We start from the raw sequence: 16,531 nt of genomic DNA, 5'->3' as shown, positions 1-16,531 counted from the left end.
AACTGATATTCAGTTTAGAATACATCATTTTTTTATTAATTGAGACTCTCCAGGCAGCAGTGGTACAAGATAAAATAAAATGAATGGCATAGAATCTACCATTGCCTGAAGCACCTCAATTAACTTTCCACAAAATATCCAGCTACACACTTAAAGACAGCATTTTATGATTTTAATGACAATATTCTACATTTCTGATGGGGATAAATTAGTTTAAAGACAACTTATTTCAATAAGATTATAGATGATTATGTGCTAGCTATGAAGAAAATAAATTGTTCCTGCACTCCCAAGCATGTGCTAGGTCTGTCCATGATTTATTTGTGATGTCAGCCCCATTTTCTCTCACTTTCTCTGCATAGTTTCCTAACATATAGTTACCAGGTTAATTGTTGATAGACTGAACAGTTAACATATGTTAATATTATAACATATTTAATATACTCTCCTGCCAGCTGGGTAACAACACAGATCATTTTAGGCTCTAGACCAACACAGAAGTAGCAGACACTCCCCTGCTCAGCTCACCGCTGACTTAGACTACCTGAGATTCTCCCATTATCTTTTGTAGAAATAAGTCTAGGCCTAGCCTGTGAGGAACTGATCAGAAAACTGGTCCAAGCTAAAAGGAAGGAACAAGTGTACCAAGATAAATCGCAGTTCAGATCAGTTCTACAATTCAGTTCACAAGCGCTGGGCTAGAATAATGGAGCAAGATACATGAAGTTAAAAACAAACAAGCAGTTTCAAAACTGCTTACTTTAGCAAAATGGTTTATACTACTTTAATGCATTCCTAGAAATACAGCATTCATTTTGTTTGATCATTTCCCCTTCCATCTTTTACTGTCTGGGCTACTTAACTCATACAACCTCTTCCCATATCAGCAGAAATATTTGTGCCTTTTTTAAAAATCATTTAAGCCTTTCTTTCACCAACCTTCATCTTGTGGTTTTTTTTTTTGTTTGTTTGTTTTGTTTTTTTCCCCACTCTTCAAGGAAAAATAAATTAAATTTAATAGGCATCCATATCATTTTCTTCCTTCTACCTGAGATTTCTAGATTGCCCTTCAATATGTAAATATTGAAGGCAAAGCTGTCAGCCTACTGTTTCTAATTAACACAAACAAGCAAAAAACTCCTATGTAGTATTTCTACATACCTGTGCTTTCAGCAGGTCTTAAGTTGGCTAGAGCAACAATCTGATGCCCAGCAGCAACACACTGCATCATATTATAACAGCTGTCCTTCCCACCACTGTAAAATAAAGAAAATAGTGGCAAGTAAGCGAAAATACTACAAAAAAAACTTCAGCTCTCTCTGTGGCTACTTTAGCCCTCCTGCCTCGCTCTCAAAATGTAACATTATCAGAGCAGGTTACAAAGTTTTTGAATTAGAAGTTGTAAAATGTTAGTAGGAGCTAAAGGATGATTTCACCATAGCAAAGCTGAAACAATGTTTCCTATTTATACACAGTAGCCATAAAACAGGTATCCAGTTCTAATCTGTATCTCATTTCTCATCAGAGAGTTTACATGAAGAACAGCCACTTCAACTAGAATCCCTTCAGAACAAGAACTATCTTTTACTCCAGAGACCAATTATTCTGTACCCATTATTAAGTAACATGGAAACAAACAAAACTCCCAGTATCTGTTCCAGAGAGCAACCAGATTTAGCTGTCCTTTTAGATGAAAACTATCATGTTTGGAAATAACATTTATAGTTAATGGGATATGTTGTCCAAAGTTTCAATACTTCATATGTACTTCCCATTGTCAGAAGTTCTAATTGTTGCAGGCAGTAAATTCAGTTGGCTCGGCATGAAACGTGCCATTTTTTTACTACAGATAATAGCAGATAACAATAATTACAGCTGATTAAATAAAAGCTGGAATAACAAGTGGAAAAACATTCTCCTCTGAGGCCAACAGACAGTACTACAAACACATGAAACATGATTAGTTTTGACTTAAAATCTAATGAAACTTTTTTCACTACCAGTGAGAAAAGAACCCTGCTCTCTCACTGTAACTGAATCTTTCTCATGTGGATTTTAATCCCTGTCAAAAGAAACACTACAGTCTAACAACAAAACTAAGGCTGATGCAGATACAAACACTTGAACAACCCAAGCTCAAATTCACTACAACTTCAAACTACAGCTGCAAACACCAGCCCAGGACAGAAGCCACAACACCTCTGTGAAACTGCTTCCTGCCTTGTGGTCCTCAGGACCAGTGCAGAAGAGTAGTGAGCAGTTAGAAGCATGCCTTGCTGCAACTGGCCACCACCGTTAGGAGCAAAATCCTTCAGCATCTCTAACAGGAAGCTCCCACTTTTATCTCTCTCTCATGCAAGAGCTTGAGACTGCATTACAGTAATACAATCATAGAGCCATTCCCCTCAATTTAGGCTTCTATCCATGGTAAAAATCTGCATGTTGACCCTAACTTACTGTGTAACTCAAGCCTCAAGAAGAAGTTGTATAAACAACATGGAATCCTTTTGTACTTTACAGACTGTCATAAAGCAGGTGCTTATGTTTCAGTGTTATAAATATGATAAACAGATGACTAATTTTAGGGTCCATCTGTACCTGACATTATTCTCATTCATTCCTACAACATTCTTCTAATCCATATATGGAGAAAAGAGCATTAAAAGATGTATTCATTAATTCTGAATACTGTGCTTGATAGCTTGAATTTGTAGTTAGCATTCACTTCATAAAGTGAAATTTCAGGCTTAACAGACTCATAATAAGACAAAGGCTCTTTTCTTTCTGAATGACTCCATTCTAAAAAGTGAAAGCCTCCCACTAGCGCTGATTTCTACTCCAAATACAACTTAAGCTAAGTAATGACAGTTGATATTTGCCTTTGCCATTCACAGAGCTTCAATATTAACATTTCTGTTTAAAATTAAGAAGGACACCAGAATAAATCTATTAATCTTTTAATACAATTCATTTTAGTAAATGAATTGTATTAAATGTTATCATTTTAAGATGAGGCTACATTCAGATTTCCCAAATTTAGCAAAGATTTGTAGAGTGCTTCCTATATCACATGGTACTATATTGCTATTTATTTTCCGTATTACTGTTATCATGGCCCTAAAAAATAACTGTGCCAAAGAAACAGAAGGAAATGGTTCCTACCTAGAAGGCCTTCTCTAATCTAGCACTAAAACACATAGCAACTAAGTCCAATGAGACCAGACAGACAATACTGGGAGAGGAAGGTGGACTCAGCACAGTTCCAGCCAAGCCCACGTTTAATACCTTGTGACAAAAGAAAAACAAAACAAAACAAAACAAACAAACAAAAAACCACATCCAAGAGAGATTAGGCAGATACTTTTTGAAGGAAGGACACTGAATGATGCTGGCCACACCCAGGAAGGTATGTTAACAGGTAGGACTGCAAACTTACAAAATACCAGAAGAAAAAATAAGGTAATCATTAAGGCACAGATCCATAAAAGACTTCTAGAAAAAAAAAAAATCCTTTCTATCAGCAAATGTAACCATTTACACTGCAAAAATTCCATAAGAATTAAAGAATTGAAAAGAAAAATATCATATTTCAGTTAGAAGACTGGCTTTAAAATGTCTATGATTTAACACAAAACATAATACAGGGATTAGCCCATAAATATCACCTTAACGCAAGACTATCAACTTTAAGTGTGGCCAACATTTTAGAAGAAAAAGAAACAGGCTAAAGTAGGTTTATACATAATCCTGACCTTTTCAAAAGTAAGAAGCACTTTTCAAATACTTTTTTTTTCCCTCTGATCTTTGAGGCTAGTTCTGTTACAAAGATTTCAGACACTTTGATGTCTCTTTAAAATTCTTCTTAAAACTATTACTGAAACTAAATCCATCCTTGTAAATTGCCCATAAAAATAGCAATTGTGTTACAAACCTGTTTTAGGATTTTATTTCATCCTGCCTTTTAACACATTCCACTGTTTAGAGAATATCAAAATAAATAAACCTGGGAGACAGAAACTTATCTCTAAAACTTGAAAAAGCACTGAAGTTGATTTTCGCTGTCTTTATTTAAGCAGATCTTGAGAAGCACAGATACCATTTGGTGTTCCATTTTTTTTCTCTTTGGGTAGTATTTCAATGATCTGTAATTGTTGCAGCCAAATAACAATTTTGGTGGGGTTTGACATAAGACGTTGACTGAGATAATTTAACACATTAAATATTAGGGCTTTGGTAAATTTAGTGCACCCAAAAATAAAAACACACTGCTTACATAGGCACAACCCTACCCCACATACAGGTTCCTCAGCTTGCTGTCTTCTAATTGTTATTTTTCAAGAAAATAATTAGATTGGTAGAAAAGCAAAAATAACATTCATCTCTTCTTGAAACTAAAACAACAGCAAAAAAAGTATTATTTACAGCACAACAACCGTGGAAACAGACAAAAAGCAGCAAGACTACATGAGAAGCAAATAAAGCACCTCACAGACAGGGCTAAGCCAAACCACAGCTACTTCAATGGAGATCTCCCATCTTTTTTTTAAACGAGCAAAGCGAAATGCCTCTCAGAAGGCACGCTAGGAAGTTTATCGTGAGAGATCATGAAGTATTTGGAAGGGAAACAAAAAAGTAACCTTGAAAATTGAACTAAAAGTGAGCAGAACTGCCCTAAGTTGGCAAAGACTTAGCAAAGGCCCCGCTCACGAAACAGGAGCTGACCGAGATAAGGGGCGGGCAGCAATCAGCGGAAGGGTCTTGCACTATATTTTTATTTTCTTTTCTTTTACAGACCGGTAATGCTCGCAGTTCCCGGCAGCACGGCAATAGCTGCGCGGCAGCCTAGGCCAGCACGTGGTTGGGGGGGGGGGGGGGTGGTTCTGCTCACCCTGCCCCGCCGGACCCTCCCATCCGCCGGGCGGGGGCGCAGGGTGGCCAGGGGGAATGCTCGGGCAGTGCTGGTGGCACCGCGCCCCGCAGCCTCTCCCCGCTGCGCCCTGCTCCGCCGCCAGCACCTCGCTGGCCGTTACCTGATAAGAGCCACTACTCGCATGCCGCACACTGCCCCGGGGCGGTACATTGAACAGGAGACGTGCGACGGGGACACAGCCCAACTTCCCCACCACGCCGGGCCGCGCACGCCGCTGCTATCGCCCGGCAGCGTCCCCGCGGCAGGTCCTCCTCCCAGGGCAGACCGGCCGACTGCCTGAGCGAGAGGGAGGTGCTCCGGGCCGCCGCCAGGCCCTGCCAAGGAGGACGACTTCTCCCACATCCGGGAGAGAGCGCCAGGGGCGCGGTGGCCAGGGCCGGCCCGGAGGGGAGCTCGGCAGTGGGAGGTGCCGGGGAAGGCAGCGCACGGGGCGCCTACGTGCGGGCGGGCCGCCTACTGCTGCTAGGCCCGGGCGGTCCGCTTGTTCCGTGCACAGCGGACGCAGCCGCTAGGTCAGCCCAGTTCTTCTTCTGCTTCGTTATGGTACGGGAGGGCCGGGTGCGTTGGGAGGAAATTCTACGGAACTTCACAGCTCGTCACCCCGAGCCAACTCATGGCGGGGCCGGGTAGAGCTGCGTGCTCCCGCAGTCCCCATTGGGGAGACCCTTTCCCGTCACTGCGGTGTCGCGAGGACGAGTGCGGACAGGGCGGGTGGGAGGAGGAGGACTGCCTGTTGCAGGCGCACGTGGGAAATGTCCACCTGCAGCGCTGAGCTCTGCTTCCGCTGGCCGCAAACCTAATGTAATCCTCCTTGTGAGTCAGTTTCGCTAATAACCAGACCCTTATGCACACAATATACACCACTGTAGGTCTGTAGGCTGAATCAATATGGTATTATTATGTATGGTATGATTGATATAGACTTATATGGTATTATATAAGTCTAGCCTCTGAATACAGACTCAATTTTCTCTTTCCCAAGTCAAAGACAAAGCCTGCTGGATAGTTCAGCAGGTGAAATAGCAACTACCCCTGAAGTCTTACACCACAGAACAACAACATTGCTGGGGGTACCACAGCTAGGTATTGGGTAGTGCTGTGAGAGCCCACCATTCCCCAGGCTCGTGTACTCAGAATGGGGCTGGAGATCCCTGCATAGCTGTTTGTTGCTTGTCCTGTAAGAGTTTGCTACAGAAAGTCATCAGGCACATGTAGTAACTTGCAGTCAGACCCCAGTCTGCTGGGTTCAGTTAATCCCCTATGAGCCAGCAGTTATGACTGCATACAGACTGTATGTTACCCTGACCAGAAGCTCTAACACACCAGTTCCATGTGAATTGAGTTGCACAGCCAGTGCTAACATGAAAGGCTTTGTTCCTCAAAGCTGAGGACGAGGGTATGCTTTATACGTGCTATCTTCTCAGCCCTATGTAACATGATATTATGTACTTTGTAACAACCTGTATCATTAAGGCCTAGTGCAAGGCTCTGAGAAACAATTTGCCTGCTCACAATTTGTTGTGTTTGAAGTTCCCACGAGGAGAAAAGATGAATGAAAATAGATAAGAAAATTCCTTTTAAAAAGCATTTTATTTTTAGTGAAATTATAGCGACAAATGCACCAAAATAAATCCTGTAATGCCTGGAGAGACAAATAAAGTATTTAAGATTTTTTTTAACAGCTCACAAACGAGTTTCCAATAACTATTTCTGGGAAGTTTATTTTGTTGCTTTTGTTTTTTTTTCCTTCCCAGATGATTTGACTGTACTTGATTTGTATATTTGTACACTAAGTTCCTGCAATTTGCAATATAAGAGTGGTTGATTTTGGGCAGATATAAAGGCAATAATGGCTTACTAAATACACTTCCGAAAAAAAATGCAAAAAAAAATTAGTGTAAAAATTGAGAAGTAGTTATGCAGGTGTGGTAACAGATTTTTCTGTATAGGAATAATTATGAAAAATCCCATGTTTTAAAAATATATATATCCTCAGCTCATGCTTTGGCCATGACAAGCCATCAGTTGTGAGACAAAATATTGGACTTACTTGGGAATTACAAGGCAGTTTGATTTTCTTGTAGTTTTGTGATGACTTAATGCATACTTCTTAGAAAGCCATTTTTGCATTTTATAACTTACTGAATGATTGGTACCCAGGTTACTTAAACCTGAAAAAACTGAAATTCTGATGAAACGACAGGGGTCATGTTAATGAGGTTGGTGTTTTTTTGTTTGGTTGGTTTTTTTGCTCTGAAAAGTAATGGAGGCCTGTTCTGAACTAAAGCTGCAAATCCAGGGGACTCCAAGATTTTAGATTACATTAAAAAAATTGAATCAAGCAACGTTGTATAGTAGGTGTTCTGGTAGAAGATTACAGCACCTCTGAGGAACTGTAAAAGAAGGCAGAGTAAAGGTATTTTATTTACTGGGGAAAAAATACAATCATCATACGTTACCTCCTGTCTTTTCTGTTCTAGAACAAAATATTTTTCTTCTGGTTATAAAAAAAAGGAATTCATCTAGTATTTGTGAACTTCTAAAAGATGTTTATTTACTATGTTTAAGAACAATACATATAATGTAAAAAATACATACTTTTTTCTACTTTAGAACATGCAGATGCTATAAAATCAACACTTTTAATCACATAACTTTATAACAAATTCAAAGACTTGTAAAGCTCTCTTCTAAATATCATTGTTAGAAGCTCTGGAAGGATCTGAATAATTCAGAACGATTCTGAAGTCTCCTACTTTCTCGTAAGTCCATTATTATTAGTCTAACTGACACAATGCTGTTTCTTTTTCAGCAGATGGTTCTGTTGCACTCAATTTTACAGCTTCCAAGAAACAGAATTTCCACTTAAAAGTCAGACTTGTTGTTTGAACTAGAAGTTACATATGACACTACAGGACCAAAGCCTGCTTCATTTGCTCATGAGACTGGAATTTTCGCTTCCATTTTGTGAAGACATCACTAATTACTTGCACAAATAAAAAGCGTATTCAGCATGTGAGATATCTCAATAGCAAATTAATAAAGTGAAGCTGCAAAACAAATTATATTTTACCCAGGAGGACCCTAGTTTCACATAATTTGAAACATACTCAGTAGGTAAATCTTTTCACTCTCATCCACCTGATGAAATAGCTCTGGTGCTTTTAAAATATTTTGCCATATGACAGTGGACAAAAGAGTTTGCATCATCTGTCAAACTGGTTGCCCAAGACATTCTACTATACTGTTGCAGTAGCTGAAGCAAGAAAGTTCAAAGCTTTCTTTCTTATTGGAAAAGTACTGGCTAGTTTGTACAGAAAACCAGTGATGGCTCAGTGATTCTTTCTCACCATTTTCTGCCTAGAAAGTTGAAAATAATAATAATGAATTAATATTAGTGGAGAAATCTGACAGAGGATTAAGAATTGCAATGCAGTATCCCTAACAACCTGGAATAGTTAATTAAGTTCTCTTATAAATGAGTTCCAAAAATAACTTACTTTCAGTAAGTTATTCTGGGAAACAGCCACTTTAGCATACCTGAGCTGCAGTGCCTATTAGAAAAGGGCCAATTACCCAGTGACTGGCAGTTAAAGGTGAACTGCTATAGTTCTTAATTAAAAGGCTTCATATTATAATCACCAGTAAGTAATGGAATACTGCATATATAAGGTAGACATAGCATTAGAAGAATATTTCCATTTTAAAACAAGGATTTTGAAAAACTTCTTCCTTTGCTTGCCAAGCCAAGCTGCTGTGAGAGCTCTGGGGTTGCCATCTGTGCTACCTACCATCCTTTGCTGAGGTGCCCCCCCTGTGACCCACCTGCAGCCAGAAGGGTTTCCCTCCCATATCAGGTGACAGCATTGTCTCTGCTGTTAAAGCCCAAAATTGTTACTACAGAAATATTATTTTAGGTTTTAAAAGTGAATACATCAGCCTTTCTAGACAAGGAACTGTCTGTGAAGCTCATTTAGGTTCCTGCCTGTTACAATTGGAAAGATTAGCATGGTGGAAGGGCAATACAAAAATGAGACAACAAAGGGACCAGCACGGATAGGATGGTATTTCACAGGAAAGTAAATGCACTCACCCAGCTCCAAAGATCTAGGCTTTAGAAGATCTAGGAAGATCTAGGAAGGAATCTCCTACCAGAAATCCTTCCAGAGTGGCAGTCAGCCCTTAAATGGGGTCTAAGAGGTGGAGCCAGGCTCTTCCAGTCACACAGGTGAATTGCCTTCACCTGTGCTCCCAGGGCTGACCGGTCCTTCCCCCAAGCAATCAATCAGTGTTTCAGGCCGCGACTCATCAGTTCTAGTACACCGGCACTGACAACTTTCCTGAATTTCCACTTACTTCCCAGTTAAAAGGACATTATCAACTCTTCTGTGAGAGACACTGAAGTTATTTGGGGGGTAAAAAACTTCTAGATTGGAAGCACGTGCTGTACTGACATACTATTAAATGTGTATCTCCCCATCTGGGGACTGAGGGTCATTCTGTCTTCATTTCAAGTTCAGCAGATATAAACAGCTTTGCTGAATTGCTGCATTCTGTATAACCATGCTACTAAGGTATTATGCCTGAGATTATGCACCCTACTGAGATTAGTTTGAACACCATATCACACTGTTCACCTTTTTAGACAGTGACTCCAGGTTTGTCTCCAGCCATTCACTCAGATCTGGTCATCACTCTCTGCACTGCACACAAAGGCTGACTTTTATCAGACCTGCAGACTTGCTGTTAAGTGCTTTATCTATATGAACGCTATTAAAAATATATACAACTAATCCTATAGTTCCTAGTTTTGATAAGGATTGTCATTTTCCAGGATAATTTGACCTATTTTGCTCAACTATGTAGTCCAGCAACTTTCCTTCATCCTCTAGCATTCAAAGAGACTGGCAGACCTGTATTTATTACCCACTGTAACAGGAAGGGAATTTAGGCTAAGACAGTATTATTCACCTTCTTGACTAATAAGTAAAGGTACATATATGATGACACTTCTTCCAAGCTTTTGATAAACTCCTTCCTTTTCATTAATCAATCTACGGATCTACAGCGAGTTAAAAAATAATAATAAAAACCTTTTGATGTCATGCCTCCATGAAAATGACCATTCTGTTTCCATTTCCAGAAGAAACTAGCACAAGTTAAAATTTGTATTCATCTGAAGCTGAGTAGTTTTTCCCCTTGAGTAGATCTGTTTTCAGTGTTCAAAATTTTTATTTTATTAGTTAAACTACTATAAGTAATTACCACCAAGGGAAACTGTCAAGTGAGACTGGCAAAATCCTCCATTTGCCTATTTTTTTCTGTTCTTCTTAATCCATGGGATTTTGCTGTCTTTTCTCCAAAGGAAGTCCTTTAGTACTCTCAATGGGGAAAAAAATATCTGATTACTTCTGCCTTTACGAAGAGCCAGTAGTACCTAAGAAGGTTCTATTCTGATTTATTTTAATTTTGATTGTGGTGGAAAAATTAAGCACGGACATTGTATTTACAGGTTAAATAATCCTGTATATTCATTTTTCATTTTCCCTCTTATGAAGAAAAGAAGAAGAAAATGCTTATTTTAGAAATAAACATTTCAGTTTTAAAATTTGCATAACATTTTTATATACAAAACAAATGTGAGGGCTTTTCCAATGTTACGCTGTTACAAATATGGATCAGAGGTGAATTTATATTGTGAAGAATTACATGTACAATTTTCAAAACAAAGTTTCTAATATATAAGATGATGTATTTCCTGTGAAGTTTCATTAGTTGCCAATGAAGACTCTGAAAATAGAAATTTTGAAGCATTTCTATGTACTAAAATCTATTATCTCTCATTAACTGTTCTAGAGGATGAGAAGATTGTTTAGACTCAGCAATCCTTATAACATGTCCATCATCCAACAACTTTGACTCTATAGCTACAGGCGTTAACTTATTGAGAATTAGTCGTGTATTTGATGGTTACAAAATACCTTGGAAAAATGTGGTCAGAGTAATAATCCTTGAGAACAGGGAGAAATGAGCTGTCAAGTTAATGAAATTAAGCTGCAGTATCTTCTCCATCATCACAGTTTAAATCACTGGGATGTTGGAGGCAGAAGTGACTGGTCTATTTTTAAAGAGATGCAAAACTTTAAAGAAACAGCTTTAAAGAAAGAATCTGGGAATTGAACTTGTTTCATGAAATCTAAAACTGAATGGCAGCATCTTATTGTAGTGATAGATAATTTGGGATAATTACTCACTTATTAAATGGTGCTGCAGTTCATCACTGGTTAGGAATATTTGAGTAGGCTAAAACTGCTGAAGTTTCAGGGGAATAAGCAAACAGCAGCTTTTTTGGCTCATTTGTTTTACTGCAAAAATTTTCCCATGTCATAAAATATTTATAACATAGCTTTAAGTAATAAAAAGGACTGTTTTCTTTGTACTCCACTGTTCCTATTGTGTTCAATTGTGCCAGAACAAATAATGTTAACTTTAAAAATCAAAACAATTTTTAACTGTGTTGCGTTCAAACTGTTTTAATCTTACAGTAAGCTTTTCCATGGGACAATTGGTCTAATAAGTATGGAGTATTAGTATGTCCTAATTAGGAAAATAGCAAGCTTAACTGTGAAAGATAAAGCATTTTATCACTGCAAGGAAAGCAACAAATCAGTTGTAACTTCCAGCATCCAACAGAACTTTATTACATTGTAGCATAAACGACTGACATAATATGCCTCTGATTTTCAGACCTCAAGGAAGGGTGGATTTGACAGTGCCCTTTCAAATAACATTGAAGCGTCAGCTCCCATGCCAACATCATGCTCTAATCAGTACAGTCTTTTTTGTTGCAGGGTCTTCCACCTTATAATTGACCCTGACATATGCTATTCACTCTACCCCTTGGCTTTGGACATATAATTCCTGTCATGGTCAATTATAAGGTGATAGAGCCTGCAACCACTGGGACCGTTGCTTAAAATCATCCTACACAGTAAGCCCTGAAGTGACCGAATTCAAATCTAACTGGAGGGAAAGAGGGGATTCAGTCTTTGATAAAACCAATATTCTTTTCACTTCTGTACAGAAAAATGTCGATTTCCATCATACTATATATTACTGAGACAAATGGTGACAGTGCTATTTCTGAAACAGGTTAAGGAAAAGTACAAAAGCCTTTCCCAAACAACATACTCTGAAATGAGGAAATTGTCTGTGTGAGCATACAGTATGCATAAAAATTAGATTACACTCCATTTGAAAAGCAGATGAGAATTTAAGAGTGACAAGTGGGCAAATGCTAAATATAAGGGCATGTTACTTCCTTTCCAGCACTGCTTTGTCTGTATGCTTTCTTTTATGTTGTGTTTAAAATACTTTGCACCAGCCTGAAAGACAGTTCTGATTACCTTATTGATAAGAATTGGTTTTGAACAAAAAAGAGCTCTTCTCATTGTCCCATTGGTTCTGTAATGCCTAAAAAATTTGGCAAAAAACAAAAACCAGGACACTTTGTCTCTGATCTTTGAGTAAACAGTATGACTTTCACAAACATACAGTTTTACAGTGTGCTGTACTCGTACAGAATCTTTCCAACTTCAGGAGTAAGAGCTGAGATGAGCAGAAGTTTTAATATCCATCTGCCAAGATTTGCTGGAAAAGCTAGATTGTCAACTGTGGGGTCATTTCACACATTTTCTGGCTTTAGTCACCTATGTAGTTAAGCCAGAGGGACAGCTATCCCTGTTTCTTCTTGTGTGGACATTAATTTCAGTTTGCAAGCTGCCATTGTCTATTTTCTGTTTCTTTGTTGTTTTGTTTGTTTGTTTGATGAAAAATGAAGGGAATTTCAATTATCTATAGTGTTTTCAGTCACAAATTATAACCTACAGGGATCTTTCCCTGATTTGTTTCACTACTGACCATTTATTTAACTTCTGTACCTAAACCACTCAATTCAAAAATAATCCTTAAAAGACCTTTGTGAATCTGCTAATTTTTACAGGTAATACAGTATATATCATATTTTGAAAACTGTGCTTTGATGATATCTTTATTTCCTATCTTAGCCCGACTAGACAAAGCTCTAATTAACATTCATATAATTATCTAAGTCTTTTAAAATCCCATCTGTACAGTTTCTCTTAATGATGTATACAGAGCATAGCAGTCCCAATAAATACTAAGCACATACAGTGCAAGTGCTTTTAATTTAAACCATACTGCTGATTAGTGATGGGGTATTCTGAAACTGTTATACACATTCTGTATTTCAATTGTCATGGGAACTGAACAGCTCTTCCTGCTGAAGTGCACAGTCCTACATATAGCTGGGAGCTGCTATTCTAGCATCTGCTGTGGCTGTGTCTACTATCCAGACAAGTCAACTTTGGAAACTACTGATTTAGCTAATTTTGAAAACAGGTGGATGACTTTACTGGAATGTGTAACTCAGCTCAAATGTTTGCAAGACAGAAATTTACAGTTCTGAATCTAATACTGTCTATTACTGTATGTAAATACCAAATTTCCTCAACTTCATAATAAGAAAAGGGGTACTCCTGTGTTTATCTACCCTGCATATATGATGTGACATCCTAAACGTTATTTCATATAAGAGATAATTCAGCTTTCAACAGGCTGCAGTCTGTGAAGTGAGGAGGATGACTCCTGGCTGTTTTATGGTTTAGAGCATGACTGAATACCCTATCAGGGCTCCATGAATTACTCATTTCAATACATATATTTTTAAAAATATTTATACTCTATATCGGTCTCATCCTTTAAATATCTAAGAGGAGTACCCCTACTGCACTTAAGAAGCAGAGGCAGTAAAACCACAAAATACTGGGACACCACCAGTGATATGAATGTTAGAATTTGATTCTCTGGTAAATAACTTGTATGATTATTTGTGCAATTTCAGCTGCTCTTTATGTCAGCTTCTCTATCTGTAAAGTAGGCATAGTTATAGTTTGCAGAGTATTTTGAGATTAATAGTTACAAAATATCAGTGTAATAATTATAGACAAAACAATCTATTCTGAAATCTTTTAACTCAATTCTAAATATCAATCCATAATATTTACACTGTGGCAGTTATGGTAAATGTCTGATGGATAACTTTTGTAAGAGTAGCTTGTTTTTAATGTTTGTTTGCAGGTTCTTCTGGGTAAGTATACAGGGGCATCACAAACAATATTTAAATCTCACCACGGCAAATGATTTCTCTATGCTCTACCAGTAACGTATCTGCAGAACTGCCAGATGGGGAGAGAAATTGCAATGAGAAAATAATGATCAGGTTGTGGTTCAGTAAGAAAAAGGATCAGACATTAGAAACATGATTTTGAAAATCATATTTTTACTAACTTTAAATATTTAATCAAGTTCTTAAATAAAATCTTTGCATTGATCTGTCCTCATGAATGACAAAAGAGAAAGCCGAAAATATCATAGAGCTAAAGCTGACAGAAATCTTAACCAAATACAATTAATGTGGAATATAAAAATGGTAAATATTTGGATGATAGATGCTGCGGCAATATGGGAGTCAAAACATTGCAGTAAGTTTTGCCTTAAAGATTTCTAGAAGATTCTGTACAATCTCACCTTCTTCAGTTATGGAAAAGAGTGGTAAAAAAAAAAAGAGCTCTGAAAAATTTGATTCTCCCAGGCTCCTCTGTGTACAACAGCTTTAAAAACAAACATTTAAAGACAGCAAACTAGCAAAACCTGACTGCATTTTTTAACCCATTTTCAGGCAGCATTAGATCAACAACAGAAATAATTGCTGTCAGTTTGTACTTTTTGACCAATAATTCTCTGTATATCCTGCAAGAAACTTGAGTGATGCAAATGACCTTATTTTTACAGCATGCTTTTATTAAATAGTTTATTATTTTGGCAGACTAATAAAGATTTTGGTATTTGCTTTTATTTGCAATAATATTACCACCACATAAAAAAGGATTTTATGTTCTTTTTGAGGAACAAGGAGGATAAAAGTGTTGATGGATAGTGCAACTAAGGCATCAGCAATGAGCTGGAAATGAGACACATAAATATGAAAGCAGAGCTAAGAAAATAGAACTGCACCCTTGGCCTTTCTTAAAAGAACACGCGCATGCCATGGTTCATTCATACAGTTACAGAAACTCCTTTTGTTTTCAGTGAGTTTGTGAAAATATGTAAAGACTAAAATATTATTAAGATTCTCACTTGTTTGACATATTTCTGTAGTTAGTGTCACCATGAAATATTTCTAAAAGTTTAAAGAAATGACTGCTGAGAATGATGATTTTTTAAAAGATGTTTATTTTATCTAAAGTGTATATTTTGTCCCTCATTTGAGCTATATAACAATTTAATTTCTCATTTTTCCCTTTTCTAGCCCCAGATAGACCTAACATTCTTCAAATGTTATAGAGTGGATACATAAAAACTAAGATTAGACAATCATACACAAAATTTCAAAACAACATTGTCACTCCTCTAATTAAAAAAAAAAAAGAAAAGAAAAGAAAAAAAAGATAGGATATAACACAAATCTATTTATCATGAGTGGTGGGGGGGTTCATTTTTTATTAAAACACCTGTGACTACAGTATTAATTATGCAGTCATCTGAGCTCCTGAGCAACTTCGGAAATATGGTTGTGGATGCCAAGGGTACTTCTCAACAGTGTGTGAGGCTGTTCAGCATCTATTATAATCTGAACCTTAATTTCTCAGCACAAGTAACATATTTATTTAAACAAACGATTATATGTGCCTTAGAAATACTGATTTTCACTTGGCTGAGGGTACTTAAAATCTGAATTGTATAGTCATCCTTCAAAAAGGCAAATGATTGAGAAAAATATGAACAGAAGAAGTACTACATGAAAAGAGGTGAACAGGCAAACAAAACTTCACCTGTCTGAGAATTTGTGTATTACATTTTCCTTTCTAACAGGCAGTCAGCAAGTGGGAATCATGAAGTATGAGTTTCAGAGAAGAGTAAGTCTAACAATTAATTATATGTCAAAGCTTAAGAATCAGAAAACTGCTTATGCCCATTGCCAGTCATTCACTCCCTGTCAGTAGTAGTTCACATCTTTCCTGGGATGGCATCCAACCACAGTGGCATCTAAAATATAGCAGGCTATATTGTTACAGTTGGAGGTGAAATTGAAAGTTGCACCAAACAGAAGTGACAAATTCACATTGCTCAGTGTTGCCTAGCAATGAGAGATGAGTTTATTATGAACACTGACTCTATCCATCTCTAAGGGTCTTTGTATTCATACCAAAATGACGCTATTCTTACAGGCAAATGGGGCAAAAATAGAATGGGAAGAATGAGGAAGCAATCCTGATAGTTGTAAGTTTCAAGATTCTCCTCTGGCTATTGGGAAGTCCTCAGGAAGGAAAATGCAAGAGCTGCTCCATGTTTCACTTGTTAGGTTGGCCAGGTAGATTGTTTCTTCTCTTAACCCTTGTTTGGAATACCATTAGTAGTGCCATTTAGTTAGTAATGTGATTGTAGCATGGAAACTTCAATATGAAAACACTTTGCTGAATGGCCTCAAATTGCTCAGTAGTTTTCATTGTGTTCTAAGCC

General features: G+C 37.6%; 1 protein-coding gene and 1 long non-coding RNA gene across 17 annotated transcripts in view; one reads left to right on the top strand and one right to left on the bottom strand.

Moving 5' to 3' along the window:
- Positions 1-16,531, bottom strand: part of DPH6 (diphthamine biosynthesis 6) — a 293,683-nt gene that overhangs the window by 180,393 nt on the left and 96,759 nt on the right. For 7 of the 15 annotated variants that reach the window (XM_046941744.1, XM_046941743.1, XM_046941742.1 and 4 more), the window contains one exon: positions 1,162-1,256. In XM_046941744.1, the coding sequence (XP_046797700.1) occupies positions 1,162-1,256 (95 nt within the window). Of the gene's footprint in view, positions 1-1,161; positions 1,257-4,794; positions 5,180-16,531 lie in introns of those variants that run through there. The other 8 variants (NM_001398402.1, NM_001398404.1, XM_015287349.4 and 5 more) reach the window with 5 other exon arrangements.
- On the top strand, positions 5,408-15,460 carry LOC121110852. 2 transcript variants are annotated; one of them, XR_005860267.2, is made up of 2 exons: positions 5,408-5,743; positions 7,746-15,460. It is a non-coding gene; the product is annotated as an uncharacterized LOC121110852 (long non-coding RNA). The 2 variants fall into 2 exon arrangements; XR_005860268.2 differs by having other exon boundaries at positions 7,743-15,460.

Source organism: Gallus gallus, chromosome 5 (genome assembly GCF_016699485.2).
Source record: "Gallus gallus isolate bGalGal1 chromosome 5, bGalGal1.mat.broiler.GRCg7b, whole genome shotgun sequence".
NCBI lineage: Eukaryota > Metazoa > Chordata > Aves > Galliformes > Phasianidae > Gallus > Gallus gallus.
The sequence above is the reverse complement of the archived record's forward strand: the minus strand, read 5'-3'. Positions and strand labels throughout refer to the sequence as shown.